Source organism: Schistocerca nitens, chromosome 3 (genome assembly GCF_023898315.1).
Source record: "Schistocerca nitens isolate TAMUIC-IGC-003100 chromosome 3, iqSchNite1.1, whole genome shotgun sequence".
Classification (NCBI taxonomy): domain Eukaryota; kingdom Metazoa; phylum Arthropoda; class Insecta; order Orthoptera; family Acrididae; genus Schistocerca; species Schistocerca nitens.
This window is the reverse complement of record NC_064616.1, coordinates 233,505,691-233,527,058: the sequence shown is the minus strand read 5'-3', so window position 1 is coordinate 233,527,058 and position 21,368 is coordinate 233,505,691. Positions and strand designations below refer to the sequence as shown.

Here is a 21,368-nt window from a genome sequence, read left to right as displayed (position 1 = left end):
TACCGCATTTCTGAATCACATCCTTCCGTATTAAAGTTTCGGCAGTATGCAAAATTTATTTTGATCACTGTATATATAATACTTTTTTGCTTGGTTTGTGATCTTATTACTCTAAAGCACTGAGTCTCATTGCCGATCCTTCAACAATCTTATTTTTAACATCTTCTATACACTTTACATTCACAAGTGTAGCTACACGTTGCTATTTAAATGAACGTACTCCCAGCATCTAAATCGTAATGTTCATCACCCACTATCATATACTCAACTTTCTTTGTGTTTATTTTTAAACGCCACTTGTCATATTTTTCAGCTTCCTCAACATACATTTAGTGTCGCCACTACTACCTAGTAATTATCGCTTGGTCATCAGCGAAGAGGAGAGAGTGTAGTTTATTATCTCCCATTGACATTCTTATCCGCCGAGGTCTATTTTTGTTGTCTTTAATACTTCTTCTAGATATATTTTAAACAACGAAAGAATCAGCAGACAACCCTATCGAAGCCGTTTGCTAATTTGCCTTTGATAACACATTACATACTTTCACTGAGCTGATGCATCCACAGTATTTATACTTATATGTAATACGCTGCACCAAATAATTATCGGAAAGTAATTTCGAGTGTGTGGTATGCTGAGTGACTAAATGATGATGCTGTAGATACATTCTCCCGTTTGCAAAGATTAGGCAAGTCGGTTTCTCTTTACGTCGTAACTGCCTGTTACTGAGTTTTTTCGGCTATTTAATGGCCCCATCGTAGTTCGGAGTATGCATTAAACTGTAGATCCCACAAGGACAGCCAGTCAAAAAAATTTAAGTATTACCTCGAAAAAATAAAGTTACGTAATTAATTCCTTTTTTTTCCAGATACGTGTCTGAAATCCTGGAACACATTTAAATCCCTGCGCCCCAGACAGTAGCTCGCCATCAGAGGAAGCCAAAACAAGGAGTCGCAGCCCACCTTCAACTTCGTCAATGGCCCATGCCACTTTCTCTTGGGTCATCAAGCGATGTGCTACTGTAACGTGGCGCTGGGATTTCATTGTGTACCAGGATTTCAGACATGCATCTGCAAATAAACAAAAGTTAATTACATAACATTATTTTTTTAGAGGTAATAATTAAAACTTTATGACTACCCCTTATGTACAGGGTCCGGCGAAGACGGGGTCGTACCACCGCCAATTGAACGGTGTCTAGTAAAACACTGCGGTGTTCAAACCAACCTTCGGCTTCATGACAGCTTTAGCTTTACCTTTACCTTTATGTCACTCTAATTGATATACAGTCTCCACTATACAGCGTGAACATCAATAAAATCGATACAGTGAACATTAATAAAACTGACAAACTACAGAGACGGTTTCCTGACTGGAAATAGAGGAAAAAAGGTCCTATGAACATGTCTCCGGAATTGCATCGTTGCCAGGGTAGATGGCGCTACGAATGAAAATTCCTCTGACCACGAGCCATGTGTTCCTTGTGTGTTGTAGGCTGCGTGATTGATGCAGCGTACTGTAAGCAGCAGAATGGTCCGGTATTCATGTCGGGATGGTGTTTGTGTACGGCTAAGCAGATGGAAACGGTCGAGAGGCAGCACGGCTATACCAAAACAACTACTCTCACAGACATCAACCACATCACACAATATTTCAAGCCATTTTTGGGTATTTGTGTGATCATGGGTCCTTTCAGACAGACGAACGCGAAGGGAGGTGGCAGACTGTGCGTACACCTGATTTGGAGGACTGGGTTCTACAGGATATTGAGACGAACCCTAGTACAAGCTCCAGGCAAGTGGCCTGCCAACATGGTGTAAGCCAAAGTACAATTATGTGCGTCCTGCATGACAACCCCTATTATCCCTACCACCTGCAGTGAGTGCAAGGATTATCAGCAACGGATTTCTCTCTACAGGAAGGATTTCTGTCGATGGTTTTTTCACCAGACCACCACAATTATGGTGTTTCTATCATCAGTCCTCTTTACCAACGAACCAACCTTTACCGGAACTGGCATCATCATCTGCATAATCGTCATCTGTGGGCTACAGACAATCTTCGGGGAATGGGTGAGGCGTTTCACCAGCATCAGTTCAGCATCAGTGTGTGGGCAGGGGTTTTTGGCGTCCACATACCTGGACCGGTTATTATTCCACAACGCCTCGACGGAGAAACGTACGTGGACTTCCTGCGGATTACTCTGCCTGAGAATGTGCATTTGGCAATACGAAGGGTTATGTGGTTTGTGCATGACGGAGCACTATCCCGCTACCGCATTACAGTTCACTGACACCTCAACATCTTCCCCGGACGTTGACCAGGACGCGAAGGCAATGTAGCATGGTCTGCTAGATCACCGGATTTAAATACCCTGGATTTTTACCTCTGGGGGCATCTAAAAATCGTTGTGTTTACCCAACCGATTCCTGATGTGCAGACCGTTGAACAAAGTGTTAATGACGCCTGTGACGCTATTCGGAGAGAGGCTGGAACGGGCGAAAGAGTACGGCAATACATGATGAGACGTGTGAACGCGTGCATTGCATCCTCTGGAGTCCATTTTGAATATCTGTTGGGATGTTGATGTGATGCAGATGTGTTCTGTGTTCTGGGACGATTTGTTGTCATTGCACACACGAACCATCTCCGGACACATGTTCATAGCACCATTTTCCTTCATTTCCAATCAGGAATCCGTCCCTGCAGTTTGTCGGTTTTATTAATGTTCACCCTGTATATGGCTTCTCGGACACCACCATACAGCGAGACCTTCAGAGGTGGTGGTTCATATTACTGTACACACCGGTACCTCTAATACCAGGTACCAAGTCCTCCTGCACTGATGCATGCCTGTATTCGTCGTGGCATACCATCCACAAGTTCATCAAGGCACTGTTGCTCCAGATTGTCCCACTCCTCAGCAGCGATTCGGCGTAGATCCCTCAGAGTGGTTGGTGGGTCACGTCGTCCATAAACAGCCCTTTACAATCTATCCCAGGCATGTTCGATAGGGTTCATGTCTGGAGAACATGCTGGCCACTCTAGTCGAGCGATATCCTTATCTGGAAGGAAGTCATTCATAAGATGTGCACAATGGGCGCGCGAATTGTCGTCCATGAAGACGAATGCTTCGCCAATACGCTGCCGATATGGTTGCACTATTTGTCGGAGGATGTCGTTCAAGTATCGTACAGCCGTAACGGTGCCTTCCATGACCACCAGCGGCGTACGTCGGCCCCACATAATGCCACCACAAAATGTCAGGGAACCTCCACCTTGCTGCACCCGCTGGACAGTGTGTCTAAGGCGTTCAGCATGACCGGTTGCCTCCAGACCCATCTCCGACGATTGTCTGCTTGAAGGCATATGCAACATTCATGGGTAAAGAGAACGTGATGCCAATCCTGAGCGGTCCATTCGGCATGTTGTTGGGCCCAGCTGTACCGCGCTGCATGGTGTCGTGGTTGCAAAGATGGAACTCGCCATGAACGTCGGGAGTGAAGTTGCGCATCATGCAGCCCACTGCGGGCAGTTTGAGTCGTAACACGCCGTCCTATGGCTACACGAAAAGCATTATTCAACATGGTGGCGTTGCTGTCAGGGTTTCTCCGGGCTATAATCCGTAGGTAGCTGTCATCCACTGCAGTAGTAGCCCTTGGGCGGCCTGGGTTAGGCATGTCATCGACAGTTCCTGTCTCCATGTCCGAACAACATCGCTTTGGTTCACTCCGAGACGCCTGGACACTTCCCTTGTTGAGAGCCCTTCCTGACACAAAGTAGCAATGCGGACGCGATAGAACCGAGCGCGGTATTGACTGTCTAGGCATGGTTGAACTACATACAACACGAGCCGTGTACCTCCTTCCTGGTGGAATGACTGGAACTGATGTGCTGTCGGACCCGCTCCGTCTAATAGGCGCTGCTCATGCATGGTTGTTTACATCTTTGGGCGGGTTTAGTGACATTTCTGAACAGTCAAAGGGACTGTGTCTGTGATACAACATCCACAGTCAACATCTGTCTTCAGGAGTTATGTGAACGAGGGTGATGCAAATTTTTTTTTGATGTGTGTATACACATGCGAGACACTATTTAGATAAATTAGGATTTGGCTGTTTGAGTGAGATATAGGGAGGGATCCAATTCCAAGTTTTAGTTACTAGTGGTGCTTCAGACTGGTATACCCCATCTGCATCACCTTTGCTTTCCCCCGCCTTGGTGTATATTAAGTTATGATGTTGCTTTCAGCCGAGGCCCTGTTCCTCCTGCATGTCACTTTCACATATTGTTTATGGCTGAAATCGCGATATCTTCATCTTTTGTATATTGCAGTACATCACTTTTTCGCCATCACCTACGTGATCGAAGCCACTCGAGTACACTTATGAGGCCAAGCGGTTCTAGGCGATACAGCCTGGAACCGCGCGCCCGCTACGTTCGCAAGTTCGAATCCTGCCTCGGGCCTCAGAAGTTAAGTCCCATAGTGCTCAGAGCCATTTTTGAACACTAATGAGGAGGAGGTCGATTCGAAGGGCATCAGGTGCCAATCACGGTCGTGAAAGAAATCTTCGTCAGCAGTATTTATTTAGCAGGTGATGAGGTACCAGAAATTCTAAACCTTTCTGCGGTATCTCACTGAGGACATGCGACATCGTCAACGGTGCGCTGTTATTCGAATGAGGCATTAAACTTGGCGACTCCATTCCTACTGTTTGAGAGTAGTAGACTACGTACTGGCACCGTCTTCCATTCCATCTCTGCATTGGATTCCATGTTCACCAATAACAACGCAAACACAACACTAAACAGCGCAAAATCGCACACAGTCGTCCGCATGGTACAAATACATAATTGATAATTTTTTAACAGGCAGGCAGCGAGAAAAATCCAGCTCCACAAGGGCATTGTTTACGAAGCATTTATCAGTACGACATCTGAATGACAAAGCGAGCCAGAATCATGCTACGGTAGGTTACTGAACACATCTCAAATATCGTTAACCACTTGCTCAGCATTCACAAACCACCTCCTCATAATAAAGAATGCCGTATTCTGTGTGCTGACATTTGGAACATGTACTACCACCCGCGCTCAACTACGTTTTACAAACCACTGAACTAACAGTTATTTTCTTTTCAGAGGTGGGTCAATATGCTATACAATGGGCAGTTAAAATCTTAAAATAGAGACTATTCTCGTGTTTATTCTGTTGTTTAAGGCAAAAGTATAACAAACATTACAAGTTCCCTGACACCGAGTCTTCAAGGCGAATAACTTGACAATATTAACTGCTCCCGGCAGGCCATCGCCCTCTGTGTCACATATATTTCAGACCAGCAAATTGTTAATGACTTCTTTTCCTGAAAGAGCTTTAAATACTCAAAACAGTCAGAAACATAGGCGTAAGACAAAGAAAGAAAAACACAGGAACATAGAGTTTAGAAAACAACAAAATACCTTGTAAAACCAATGAAGATACGAAACATGAAGGGAGATACGTGAGCACCATAGTGCAGCACATTAAAGTAAATTAGCCATTTCTCAGCATAAACTTGCAGATGCTTGTAAATACCATAGTATCAGTAACATGACGGTAGAAAATGGACTGATAATGTGCATCTCTGAAGGACAGGCGCAAAGTAGTTTCCGAAGATGTGCAAAACACAAATACCTTTAACGATGCTATTTACTGTGTGGTTCTGGAAGGTAACGGCAGGGGTGTGAAGCCATTCCGACTCCAGCACTTAAAAATGGTTCAAATGGCTCTGAGCACTATGGGACTCAACTGCTGTGGTCAGTAGTCCCCTAGAACTTAGAACTACTTAAACCTAACTAACCTAAGGACATCACACACATCCATGCCCGAGGCAGGATTCGAACCTGCGACCGTAGCAGTCGCACGGTTCCGGACTGCGCGCCTAGAACCGCGAGACCACCGCGGCCGGCTCCAGCACTTAGTTTCTCGGCTGAGGTTCCGTGGCGCGAATAGCCCAATCGAGGTGACTCCACAGATTCTCGATTGGGTTTAAATCCGGTGAGTTTGGCGGTCACGGGAGTACAGTAAGCCCAAACTGGTGCTCTTCAAACCACGCACGTACACTGCGAGCTATGTGATACGTTGCACTGTTCTGCTGGTAGATGCCATCGTGCCGAGGAAAAAACAAACTGCATGTAGGGGTGGACATGCTTCCCAAGGATACGGTACATACTTGTGTTGATCCACTGTGCCTTTCAGAATGACGAAATCACTCAGTGGATGCCACAAAAACATTCTCCACACCGTAATGCTCCCTCCTCCGGCTTGTACCCTTCCGACAGTTGTTGCAGAGAGTGTGCTTTCAGACGTTTCACACCTTACACGCCAACAACCATCTGTCCAATGGAGCATCAAACTTGATAAATTTGGAAAGGCCACCTGTCATGCCTCAGTGGACGTCCAGTTGCGGTATTATCGTGCAAATTCCAGCCTTCGTCGCCGATCAACAACAGTCAGCACGGATGATTGAAGCAGGCACCTACTGCGGAGGCACATATGCAACAACGTTCTCTGAACAGTCGCCGAGAAGACACTGTTGGTAGCCCCTTGGTTCATATGGGCGGTTCGTTGCTCAACAATTGCACGCCTATCCCCCCCCTCCCCCCCGTACCCATCTCTGCAGTCGTCGTTCACTTCAGTGATCTATCGCTCGTGTGCCCCAGTTGCCTTGGCACCACTTTTGGGTAGCGCCATTTTGCGCTGCACGGTATACTTTTATCACGGTGGCACGCAAACAGTCTACAAACTTAGGTGTTTCGGAAATGCTTCCACCCTAGGTCCGGAAACCTATAGTCATGCCCTTTCGGACTTCAGATAAATTGCTCTGTTTCCGCCGACACGCTTTATACACCCGCCACCGCTAGTGCTGCGACTGCCGTCTGTGGGCGGTTATTGCACGTTGACGCCGAACATAGGCGGCGGTCACAATGTAACTGGACTATTGTGACTGTCTCTATTCATCATAGTATGGGACAAACTGATGTATACAATGGTTGCAAAATTTCACACGCTGTATTGATAACCAGCTGGCATCACTTTATTGCACTCAACAATCGCTTGGGTAACGCAAGTGGTGTCCTCCGTCAACTGCGATGTTCATCTTCTTTACTCTTCATCGTGAACAATCTCGCATCCAGAATGGATCGTTCGTAACAACCTTCGAACCATTAATCTACTCATTAGATCCTCCCTGTAATCGTTCTCATTTTACGGTTAATGTTTGGGGCTGTCATGTACCGAAATACGTATTCAAAGGACAGCTCATCAACTCACGGTCCGAATTGCACATGTGACGGCCCTTGATCTCAAATAATTTTTTAAACACCTGTCGATCTTCATATTTGGCTCGCAGCTAACAGCAAGTTATGTACATTCCTTCTCTCAATAAGCCCTTTACGTGGCAAGTGCGCAAAATCAAAACTGCTACGCAGTGTTGTTCGGAAATACCAACGGCATCCACTTTCCGTATGATACAAGGTAAACGTGGAGAACGTGTTATACGCCCTGGACGGCTGCAAAAGTTCCCTGAAATTCTAATTAAGTCAACGAGAACATTTGCGACACATCCACTTTGTTTGATCTGTATGTCATCTTTGGGATACTGAGTACATAAAAGAATCTGTATGATTTGCCAGCTTTTTTTTTGTGTTCTTGAAAGTGTTCCCAACAGTTGTTCAGTGGTATTAAATGAGCAACTACGAAACACACTGTTTCTCCAAAGAATAGCTGTATGCAAAATTTAGAATTCCAGCTTTCGATGAAAACTGAATAATCAAAATAATGAAGCTTCAAACGCTGCATATACGTTGTCATTTCTTCCGAATTTTGCTACGGTGCTTGGTGGAAAATGACTGATGTTACTGCTTACGGAATTTGATGTGTCTGCATTATTTTTCATTTGGGCTGTAAAGTTTCAAATGGCTCTGAGCACTATGGGACTTAACATCTGTGGTCATCAGTCCCCTAGAACTTGATTAACCTAAGGACATCACACACATCCATGCCCGAGGCAGGATTCGAACCTGCGACCGTAGCAGTCGCGCGGTTCCGGACTGAGCGCCTAGAACCGCAGCAGCCCATTACAAACAGTATTGTAAGGTGCTTAAAAATGTTATTAGGAAGGCAAAAAGTATGTGGTGTTCAGATAGAATAGCTAAGTCTCAGGATAAAATTAAAACCATGTGGTCAGTCGTAAAGGAAGTGGCTGGTCTGCAGAGACAGGTCGAGGATATAGAATCAGTGCGTAGTGGGAATGTCCGTGTTACTGATAAGTCGCATATATGTACACTATTTAATAATCACTTTCAGAATATAGCAGGTGAACTAAATAGAAACCTAGTCCCAACAGGGAATCATATAGCGCTCTTACAAAAAGTGTTCCGAGACTGTTACCTGAAATGCTCCTCCATGATACTGACAAGAGGGATTGAGTTAATAATTAAATCACTAAAGACCAAGAACTCTCGTGGATATGACGGGGTATCTAGCAGAATACTGAAGTATTGTTCTATGTATGTTAGCCCAGTACTTAGCCATATCTGTAACTTTTCCTTTAGGAGTTGTCGGTTTCCTGACCGATTAAAGTACTCGGTAGTGAAGCCACTTTATAAAAAGGGAGACATTGATAATGTTGACAATTTTAGACCTATTTCTATGCCATCGGTGTTTGCTAAAGTTATCGAGAAGGTTGTATATACAAGGTTACTGGAGCATTTAAATTCACATAATTTGCTGTCAAATGTTCAGTTTGGTTTTAGAAATGGTTTAACAACTGAAAATGCTATATTCTCTTTTCTCTGTGAGGTTTTGGACGGATTAAATAAAAGGTTGCGATCGCCAGGTGTTTTCTTTGATTTAACGAAGGCTTTTGACTGTGTTGACCACAAAATATTACTGCAGAAGTTGGACCATTATGGAGTAAGGGGAGTAGCTTACAATTGGTTCGCCTCTTACTTTAAGAACAGAAAGCAGAAGGTGATTCTCCGCAATATTGAGAGTGGTAATGATGTTCAGTCCCAATGGGGCACTGTTAAGTGGGGCGTTCCCCAAGGGTCGGTGCTGGGGCCACTGCTGTTTCTTATTTATGTAAATGATATGCCCTCTAGTATTACAGGTGATTCAAAAATATTTCTGTTTGCTGATGACACCAGCTTGATAGTGAAGGATGTTGTGTGTAATATTGAAACAGTAACAAATAATGTAGTTCATGAAATAAGTTCGTGGCTTGTGGAAAATAATTTGATGCTAAATCACAGTAAGACTCAGTTTTTACAGTTTCTAACTCACAATTCAACAAGAACCGATATTTTGATCAGACAGAATGGGCATATTATAAGCGAGACGGAACAGTTCAAGTTCCTAGGCGTTCGGATAGATAGTAAGCTGTTGTGGAAAGCCCATGTCCAGGATCTTGTTCAGAAACTAAATTCTGCTTTATTTACCATTAGAACAGTATCTGAAATAAGTGACACTTCAACACGAAAAGTAGTCTACTTCGCATATTTTCATACGCTTATGTCGTATGGAATTATTTTTTGGGGTAATTCTTCTGATTCAAAGAGGGTATTTTTGGCTCAAAAACGGGCTGTTCGAGCTATATGTGGTGTAAGTTCGAGAACCTCTTGTCGACCCCTATTCAATAGTCTGGGAATTCTTACATTGCCCTCACAGTATATATTCTCTTTAATGTCGTTTGTTGTTAGCAATATTAGCCTATTCCCAAGAGTTAGCAGCTTCCACTCAGTTAATACTAGGCAGAAATCAAATCTGCATGTGGAATGCACTTCCTTGACTCTTGTGCAGAAAGGAGTGCAGTATTCTGCTGCATCCATTTTCAATAAGCTACCACAAGAACTCAAATATCTTAGCAGTAGCCCAAATTCTTTTAAGTCTAAACTGAAGAGTTTCCTCGTGGCTCACTCCTATTCTGTCGAGGAGCTCCTGGAAGAGCTAAAAAATTAAGCAAATTCCAGTGTTACATTGTTGATTTTCTTTATTTAAACTTACGACTTGTCACCTGAATATGTTTTTTTTATATTTCATTTTATCTGTTTCTAATATCGTGTTATAATTTCATGTATTGACTCGTTCCATGACCATGGAGACTTCTCCTTAATTTGGTCCCACGGAACAATAAATAAATAAATAAATAAAAACCACCGCGGCCGGCAAAAGGTTCCTGGAAACGCTGGTGAACAGCAGTCGTCTGACACATTTGCGTGCTCATTTTTTCCTGGCATAAATCTCTTGGGTATTACACACGCAATTACTAGGGTCTATAATCGTAGGGATTGTGAAAAGTGCTCTTTGCCTACAAGACTGGGATTTATTCTCGTGATGTGCTGATTCACTGGTAAAACAGGGAAAAAACGGTTTCAGCCCTCATCATGTAGAAAACAACCCGAAGAAAGTACTCGAGACATTTCCCATGCCATGTGCTCCTACGGCACACACGTCGAAGCCCATTATCTCAGCTGTGTGTGCACCGTGATGCGGGAGATTTGAAAATGGTCTGATCCTCAAAATCATTTTACACTCTAGCTTGTAACAGGAATATTAAATAACATTTTATATTAGGCCATCTGGAGAATAAACAGTAGGTGCTGTGCAACAAAGAATTCTTCCATATTTTGTGCTCTTGAAGGATACATAATAATTTAACGACGATCATTGTAATCCAGCATTTCGAGTACCACAGATTGTCATCACATGGGCTTATTAATCACCATAATGATGAAACATGTACGTTCTTCTTTCTCTTTAATGAGCTTTTGTGGCCATTTCCTTCCCTACACTCAAGTCACACCAATACTAAAGGAATGAAATAGGGAGTAATACGCTGAATTACAGACCCGTATCGCTAACGTCAATTTGCAACAGCATTTTGGAACATTTACTATGCCCAAACATTATGAATTTCCCCGAAGGAAACAATTTATTAACAAATAGCCAACACGGATTCAGAAGATGTCGTTCTTGTGAAGCACAACTAGCTCTTTATTGTCACGAGGGAACGAGTGCTATTGACCGGGGATGTCAGATGTCAAATTGATTCCAAATTTTTAGACTTCCAGGAGGCTTTTGATATCGTCCCCCCCCCCCTAAGCCACTTCTAATCAAATTACCTGCTTATTGAGTACCGTCTTAGTTGTACGCCTGTCCTATCACAAAGGTCACAGTTCGTAATAACCGACGGAAAGTCATCGAGTAAAACAGAAATATTATCTGACGTTCCCCAAGGAAGTGTTAAAGGCTCTCTACTGTGTTTTACCTGCATAAACGAGTTAGGAGACAAGCTGAGCAGCCAAATTAGATGCGCCTGTCCTTTACAGTGTTTTAGGGTCATCAGATGATCAAAACCAATTGCAAAATGATTTACACAAGGGATCTGTATGCTGCAAAAAGTGGCAGTTGACTCTAAAAAATAAAAAAGTGTAGTCATCCACATGAGCCCTAAAAAAGAAATCCACAAAATATCGGTTACACGATAAATCACACAAATCTGAAGGCTGTCAATTCAACTAAATACTTACGGAATACAACTACAAATAAGTTGAATTGGAATAATCGCATAGATAATGTTGTGGGGAAGGCAAATACTGTGATTTATTGACAGAACACAGAAAATGCAACGGGTCTACTAAAGAGCTTGCTTACACTACGCTTGTCCGCCCTCTTCTGGAATACTGCTGTGCGGTGTGGAATCCGCATCAAACAGGATTGACGTAGGACATCGCTAAAAGCTCAATGCAGGGCAGTTCGTTTTGTAATGTGGACTGTCACTGTTATCAAATAGTTTGTTGTTGGTGGTGGTTTGTCTCTCATACGACTTACATATATCACGCAATTTGTATACTACCTCCTCCTGTGTTATACGCGCAAAATAAGTTGACAATCGGCTCGGTAGCTAATGGGAGTGACTGTACACGGGAAATGCCTTTACGGAGGCTCCCATCAGCTGCAGCAGCTAGTGTCAACTTAGTTTGCGCCTGTATTGCCTATGATTTCTGAGTTCTAAAACTGCAGTTTATGAAAAAGTAGGACTTGAATTTATGGGCAGTCGTTGAAAGTGCAGTACAGTGACTAAACATCCATTCCTCACTCTCGCAGAAGGACTTCAATACTAGGATTCAAAATCCCATCAGTGTCAAATTCATCAGTTATAGAAACTCTCTTAGAACTTGACACTGTTTTATCATGTGCAAAAACTTTTTTTCACCTCTTTTTGATTACCACACTACACCTTGCAAGGGTCATTTTACACTATAGCAGAGTTCTTGAACCACAGTTACAGTATATATTCCCAGATCCTTATTTGTGATTGTGTCTATTTATTATTGTAAATATATTCATTTTTCCGTAATATATTTTCTGTAATATTCATTTCTTTGGTAATATTTATCTGCAAAACTTATTTTTCTGTAAGAGAACCTAAGTTGTAGATACTTTAATATTAAGCTTATTGGTAATATTTACACATCATTAGATATTACCACAATCTGTAACTATGGGAAAAAAAAAAAATATTCCAAAATCAATTCCTCTTTCACCATACAACTAAAACATTTAGATTTTGTTTCAAACACTTTCTGTCCATAAGAGTGTGATAATTTCTGTACTGTCTTTTATTGCCAACCTATTATTTAAATTCGTACATTCACTCAGAAAACTTATTTCTTCTTTTTTTGTATATAGGTGCAAAGGCTTCTTCAAGCGCACAGTTCAAAATCGTCGAGTGTATACATGTGTTGCTGATGGAAACTGCGAGATCACGAAGGCACAAAGAAACCGCTGTCAGTACTGTCGCTTCAAGAAATGCATTGAGCAGGGTATGGTGTTGCAAGGTTGGTCTCCCAAAAAGTTTTATTTCAGCAACTCCATCCAATACCTCATTCCTACAAGATAAAACCACAATTCTTCAATGAATTAATTTCATTCTACAAAAATGTAAGAAAAGAAATCCATTTTGAGAAAAACAGAACCAATAGTTATTACATGCATAGGGGGTGATCTTTTCAGTTAAAGGTAGTAAACAATTATATAAGACAATCAACTACACTGGTATTATTAAAAATTGTGCATACATCCAAAACCATCAATTCTGTTAAAATTAACTGCAATTGTGTCAGGATATCTGGTAAGCTATGATCATATATGTAAGCTCTTGGTGAAAACTCTGTCATCACAAGGGAATGGCTGAGTCTGTTTCTTCAGAATTCAGTGTGACTGATGCTTACATTTTGAAAGCAACTAACTTCATCTCCAACGCCTTTGTGGGAACTGAAATCTGGATTACGGTACTTACTTCTAAGTCTTACCAATTTTTAACACATACCAACACTTCCATTTCCATGTTCATATCAAATTTGGTTTTTGGCACTCACCTTGTAATTCTGTCAAAATATCTTTTTGATGAAAGAATTAAATGTAGTTAACTCCAAGCTGACTGATGCTCTTTTGTTCTCCGTTAGCTGTTCGAGAGGACCGGATGCCAGGAGGTCGCAATTCTGGAGCGGTGTATAACTTGTATAAGGTATAGGTAGAAAGAGCCTCATTTAAACTGATATCCAGCTATAGAATTAAACTATGTAGCTCAAAAGCCACTAAAACATTACTTTAAAATATGTACTTTAGAAACATTATTGTAGCCACAATGAATTACTCTGTATGACATGCTATTTCCAGTCATAGATATATAAACAACTGTTAATTGCATCACCACCGCCATCTTCATTGTATGTATAAAATTCTAATTTCCAATGCAGAGGATTACTGTAGCAGATTCAAATGGGTTATGTTTAAGTGTGCTGTCTTATGTAAATGTGACAAAGGTTTTCTTGTAAATAAGTAGATAGAAATACATCAATTTTATGATCCTAATAAATTTTTTTCATATTTCTTGCTTGGAATGGCCTTAACTATATACTCTTCATTTACCTAAAATACTGGGAGTGCATGTCATGTACACATTTACAGCATCTCATCTTCTGTACGAAATAAACTTGATTGATTAGTTTTAGACACTGTATATAAATAACAGACACATTCTATCTACATGGGTTTGGGTAAACTATTAAGTTATATGTAACACTACTGCCCACTCCTTGGTTCATAACAGCTGATTATTATACTGTACATCTATATTTTTTATTCTATTCTTAAACTGCATTTTCAGAAGACCCTTCAGCCATAACTGACAATGTATTTCTATCACTTGTTGATTCAATTCAGTCATGTAAATCTGAACCAGATTTCAGCAAAACATCACATTTGCTTACCTTAAACTTTGTTCCAATCCTTTTCACAGTATCATTAGACTGATTTTTACATGTTCCTACAGCAGATATCTACATGGAGCAATTCTGGCACACATGCCATTCTCTTTAGATATACATAGTATGTACCTACTAATTGGGAGCAACAATAATAAAAGTTGTACAGGCAATCTAAGTAATATAAATCAGCTACATGGCTAAGACTTTTTCTTTTCAGAACATAGTATTATGCCGTATATATCCTCTTAATGGAAGGGAAGATTTGAAAAGCTGCATAGTTGATAGTATTAACTGCACCTTGTCTCTGACTTTTATGTTACTTCACCATTCATATTCACTGATGAAGGTACACAGCAATTAGGGCACTGTACTCGCATTTGGAGAAATGGAGTTAAAAATCAATGTATGGTCATTAAGATTCAGGTTTCCTGTGGTTTACCTGTATCTTCAATTAAAGCAAATGTCTGGATGGTCTCTTTAAAAAGGACAGAGAACAATTCCAACCCCATTCCTGTTCAGTCGTAGCTTGTATTCTACCCCACTGCCAACTCCAGACCCTGCGACATTCAAACCAAAGCACGTACACTGAAAGTATTTTCTCTTTTCTTGTTGCAGCAGCACATATCTAGTAGAAAAATAAGACAACTTGCTTTCAATTTTAATTACATTGTCAGAAGAATATAAACAGTAAGACTGTTATACTCAAATATTATTGTTCATTAACAATTCCAACAGGAAACGTCAAACTCAACAATCCACTAGCGAAACAAAAAGTAGAATAACTATGCAATATTTTTATATTTGGGCTAGGAAGGCACACAGAAAAGGCCGCAAATCATAATTCAGTGGGTATACAATAAAATGCGTCCTCCCATGGGTTAAATTGATAGCCTCCAAATAGGTTGACAAGTTCATAGCTTTTAATAAACTACCAATTCGTAATTTTCTTCCAACTCTCAACCACTTGACTTCCTGGAAATGCCGAAATTGCTTTTTCTCATTCTTTTCTCTGCATGTACAGCATCTGTAACACCATATTATTAAATGTAACATTGTTCCTGCCAAGGCTGGCAGTGATCCAGTGATTACTGGAAAGGCTTTTTTTTGAGTTTTTTAATTGTAAGTTGCAATATACGATAACTACTTTCAATCGGTGATGTCTGACTTCTGCAGACTGCTATAACATAATATGATAATATGATTTTACGATGCCGCATTTGATTATTGAAATCTGAAAATGGTCATCACTGACTGAAACCAACACCACTTGTTGCAGTTAGTAATTAAAGACTCGACTTAAAAAGTATTTTAGTGCTGTTTTGTACTTTTTTATAGAACAAATAATCACTTTCCTCTACTATTTTTATGAACTATGCCCTAAAAATACAAAAGAAAACAGCTATTACTAACATCTCAATTAAATACGCATGGATTGTCTGTAATTTGGTGCTCGTTATTGGAACGATACAGATCCACAGATTAAGGTGAAAAAGACTGCACTTAATGGTCAAAACAAGTAATTTCACAATTTTTCAATCTGTATTCTGACCATGTGGTGAAAACTATTCTACTAGACCAATTTTTGCAGTCCAAGCGAACAAACTCGAATAACTTCTGAATCAATTTCACGAGGGAAATTCTTAATGTCAATAGGTTCCCAGGAGTAAAACTTCCTGTAATTCTGATTACAGACTAAAAAGAAGTAGTCTCAATTATTAAGTTTCCAACATTTACCTTTCAGAGTTCATAAGAAGCTACACAGATGGGGGTTATCATTGCAACAAATCCTTTGCTCCCATAATTGTCCTGGCCTCAATCTCCTGTAAATCACTGTCCCCACACCCTCCACCCAACAGTTGCCCCTTCTCACGTCCTGTCACCCACTCCCAAATTCAGATACCTACATCACCGTAAGCATGCGCTGCTCCCCACCGGCTCTGACAACCGTGCATCATGTGCCTAGCCTGTGCTCCTGCTGGCCCTCTCCCCCTCCCAAGTGCCATCCACCCCCAACAGCTCTTCCTGCCTACTGATGAGAAACAGTGTTAATTCCCCCAAGAAAAGAAAGAACAGCAAAGTATTACAAGGGTAAGATACATTTAAAACTTACTTACACAGATAGTAAGCAATTTAGAGAAGAGGCCTTTAATGCAAACTTGTGTAGACAAGAACAGAAAAGCACAAATAAATCTTTGTTAGCTATGACCACTTACTGAATTCGGGTTCCTCTCTAACTGTATGAATCACATACTCTTTCAGATCTCTCCTGGAATCACATTATGAAGTGAGCTGCCATTCTAGTAATTGTATAAAATGTTGATTACCCTATCATGTGATATATCTACGTTGCAGGCATAATATGACCTGACAATTGATGTTTAGTGTCACAAACGTAAATCAATGTCTGGCTATGCTACATATCAGTATGTCACCACATCTAAGGTGCAGTTTCCACGTTTTTTTTGACTTCACCAACTCAAAATCAAACTGCAGCCTTCCCCAATAAAATAGACATCGGGCTATAGTACAAATCAGTCTGTCATAACAAACTAACTACATAACAGATGCAAAAGAAATGATATCAGTGTTCTGTTCGTGCAAGTGTTCTGTTTGTGCACATGACATCACATGCAATATCATCATTATGTTATGGGAAAGATGTCATCATATACCAGTAAATTCAGACCATTCCTTCTCACTATGCCTGTAATGTTACACATCTGTGCTCATCATTAGAAGGCTTACTATCTTATCTGAGAGTAGCTACGATACGAGAACAGGAGCAATATTTGAGCTATAGGGACACAACATGCACACAACATTAGCAATCAGAATTAGAAAATTGGAGTTATCAGCTGTAAACCGAAAACAAGCAACATTTGAAAATTTTCATTCTGTTATCTTTCTCTCTCACTCTTTTTTATGTCCACTACTATTGGAAAATTGACAATAACAGGAGGTCTTCAACCAACCACTGTTGGAAATGGAAGTAAACATCAATACAAACTACCATCGAAAGAGTAAACATTCCCTGTACTTCAGCTTAGTACTGGAGCAAGACTGCATGAAATGGTTAAAAGCTCATTAGGGACAGAAAAGAAAAAGCAGTAATTAAATCCAATAATTCTGTTTGAATCATTGCTTGCTTAAAGCAATAATTTTAAATAATTAGATCAGTAATGAAACTACCATCTAGCAATGTTTCAGTATCAAGTCAAGTTTTGTGAACACTAGTATTGATAGTTTCCACTTTTTCAATCTTGTCACAAAATAAAAGAGCCACATTTTATTTATTAACTTTTGTAGTATCTGTTTCTATATGTAATGGAACTGTCTGAATCTTCAAAAAATTGCTATAACCATCATGGTAGTGTAAAAAAAAAACTGGTAGTATAATATTTTTAGTTACAAGCATATTCTATTTATTTCAACAATAACAGTCAAATTACTTAATACTCTCAGTAAACACATTTGTACAACTTTTTTTCTGTTTAATCACATTGAATTACCTTCTTAGATGGTGTGTGCCTTACAGTTTATTTAGTGATTCCTGATGTGTGGATAAAACCACGTTCTCCAAATAAATCTGAAATTGTACGTCTCAAGGAAAATTGAATTATTTTATTATAACATATGTATAAAGCTGAACAAGTTTTAGCTGATACTAACCTTTTATACTGATTAACTTTATACTTTAAAACAACCAATGCTACTATGAAACAATCTGCACAGGACTAAAATATTTTAATACTTTTACTGCATAGATATTTAAACAGTGAAAACAAGTGGACAGTGCTTTGGGATGTGTGCACCTTGAGACATCATAAAAACATACAAATGATAAATTCATTCAGCCATACGTGCTTTCAGAGGGTTTACCTCCACAATATTGTGGTTTACAGTAAAAATCCTTTACAAAGCATACAATATTTAAGACCATTCAGCTGTATGTATTTGATTATGAACACCCCTCCCCCCCCCCCCAAAAAAAAATCATTCTAAAAGTAAATCTTTATTTCTCTTAAATCAGTCTGGAAAAACTTTCGCAATGTTCCTGCCCCATAAATCAATACACTGCAATAATAACCTAGAAAATTGTTCCTGTAAGTTATCTGACATTTTATCATAAATGTTGAAATTCTTTACATACTGTAGCCTTGTTTTAGGTATCATGGGCTTAACAGATACCCACCTTTACTTTAAAAATTATCATCAGTAAACTTTGATACATTGCTACAGGGAATATTGTTCTGGGCAAGACAAAAAAATTACATTATTTATGACAAAAGATAACTGAGTATTTTTGAGTGGTTGATATATGAAACATTATGGTGAATTATCACAAGCAATGCCCAATTGATTAGTTAGTTTCATGTTCCCTGGATCACGTGAACGATAAATCATAATGATGTGGAATGAGTCATTTTACACACACACCATAAATTAATTTGTAAACATGACTCCATGCTGAAGATTTTTTTCAATGTACAGATGACAGTTAGTAATTCTTACCCACCACCTTTTATCCATTACAATAATAGACATTCATCTGTGGAATTGCAGTTGTCAAGGACAAACTTTATCGGTTTTTCTTCAAATTTTACTTTGATGTCTAACAGACATTTTATATCACTGGGTAAGTTACTGAAATTTTAGTTGCAGAACTGTGTGCCCCATTTTGTATCAAAGACAACCTTAAAGTGGTGTAATTAACGCCATTTATTCTTCTGGTATTGTAATTATGTACATTATTGTTACTTTTGAAATGCAGTGGATTATTTACAACAAATTTCAAGAGGGAATAACTGTACTGTTAAGCAGTTGTTAGAATACCCCACCCCTTAAAGATAAGTTACCCTGGCACATTATTCCATATGACATTACTGAATGAAAATACGCAAAATATGTCTACTTACTGATTTGTTTGCCCCCAAGATTTGCAATGTTTCTAAGTGCAGGTGTGCCTGAACTAGAAATTTAAAGAAGTTACATCTTTAAAATGGTTGCTAAACAGAGAGAGATGGCAATCTTGTATTACAGGAAATTCAGGACAAGTGATGTCAGATTACAATGTTCAGTGCTTAAAACTTAAAAAGTTGTCACATCACAACCTATGTGGGGAAAAAACCTTCCTTCATGTGAAATTCATTACAGCCTTAAATTCAATCTGTAGTACAATGTACAGCAGTTTGCATTTCCTGTAACACAATTGGCATTAGTGTTTCGAACAGGTATTTTACTATCATATGGAAATTCAAGAATTTTGATGAGAAAAAAATAAAGTACTCTTCATGAAAAACGTTAATCTGATTCTACTCTAAAATGTTTCCCAGGCATTTTTCAAAACAATGAACATCCTTTCTGCAAAGACATTAAAATAATCCAAAAATGCGCTAAAAATGCATGACTACGCAGACCCAGAATTAGGCAAGAAAATCACCACTCTACATCCAAAGCCTTACTAAACCCTACTAACACACATGACTCTGATAAGGCTGTCTTAATGTATAACCCACAAAGTCAACCTGAAACCAGAGATCACCTTCACACTATGAGGTAGCACAACTTAATCAGCCAAAGTCTTGCCTTACATAAATCAGTCTTTTTACCTACCATCTATAAATCATTTCAAATCTGTGAATAGATCACAATCAGTATATAAAATGAGATGTAGCAAAGTATCTAACTTCTCACCAGCTTGTGCCCCAATATATGATGCCTAAATTTCCTGCAGTAGCTACTGTTACCTGTCACTGTTGCTTCAGCATGTGCTCTGTCACTCCATCCTCTCTTGCTGAAATATATCTGCAGATATTTCTCACTCAAGTATTACACTTACAAAATCCTTTCTTTATCAGTCTATTTCAAGTATGTGTTCAGAAACTTAAAATACTATACGTCCAACTCTTTGGTACCAGTCATACAACATATTGCTTCACTAACATTATTTCAGAATTATTTCCTTCGTAAGATTTTGCTGACAAAGTGCACATTAACTGTGTGGTAAGGGATTGTGTGAATGAAATCAATGAGGATAACAAGAACCAAAACTTTTATTGGCGCTCAAGGGGGTAAAAAAAAAAAAAAAAAAAAAAAAAAAAAAAAAAAAAAAAAAAAAACTGAAGAAAGATGTGAAGGGCTCAAATTTGATTCCATTCACTCAACTTTACTCTGGTTCATAGAGCCAAATGAACATTCACTTGGGCTATGATGTACACGACAGACTATATTTCAAATACTTTGCGCTCTTACTCAAATACTTTTGCAATATTTTCACTCTTGGTATGGAATTAGCTAATTTCTCAAATATCTTGTACGTGAGTAGTAAGTTATCACAAAATTTAAGAGCAGTTCACCTGAAGAGCAAACTTCATGTACTGGCATTCGGTTCCTGAACTTACAGGTCACTTTGACTTCTAGCTCACTCTTCTGCTTACATCAAATAATCATTTGAAGTGGGCATTGCAGACTATTTCACTTACAATGTATGAAATCAGAGAGCACAACAGAAGGTCTGAACTACAATGTTATGGACACATACCACCCAAGAGAAACTGTGCACCACTATCAGTTTAGATTAAGTTGACAAACAAATGTTTTTATAGTGAGGTTACAGCACAAATTACTAACACGACACCACACATACTCCACCATCCACTGTACAGTGTGTGGCAGAAGGTAAATTGGAGTAATATAGGTAGCAACAGATGTCGAAAAATTGTTGACAGCTTTCGGAATTTTCGCCATTACAATGAATAAAATAACCTTTGGTGGAAAGCAATATACAGTCCAATGACAAAGCTATCTGTAGGTTTTTTCTGTACTTCTACAAAATTATTCCTCTTCTTGAGACACTCTGACGGCCAATAAACGTATTCCGCATCTTCATTTCTGGCTCTCTCTTCTATAACAGCCAGAAGAGTTAGCCAGCAATGTGAGTAAGGTAGGTTTCAAGTGTGGACAGTTTGGAGAGGTTTACAGCAAGGAAATTATCTGATATTCCATGAGATTAAGTAGTGAAGCTATAATTCAAAGAACCATGTCCTACTACATA

General features: G+C 39.6%; 1 protein-coding gene across 1 annotated transcript in view; it reads left to right on the top strand.

Moving 5' to 3' along the window:
* Window positions 1–21,368, top strand: part of LOC126249164 (hormone receptor 4-like) — a 230,334-nt gene that overhangs the window by 166,948 nt on the left and 42,018 nt on the right. The window contains exons 6-7 of the mRNA XM_049950821.1: window positions 12,735–12,883; window positions 13,511–13,572. Of these exons, the coding sequence (XP_049806778.1) occupies window positions 12,735–12,883; window positions 13,511–13,572 (211 nt within the window). The remainder of the gene's footprint in view (window positions 1–12,734; window positions 12,884–13,510; window positions 13,573–21,368) is intronic.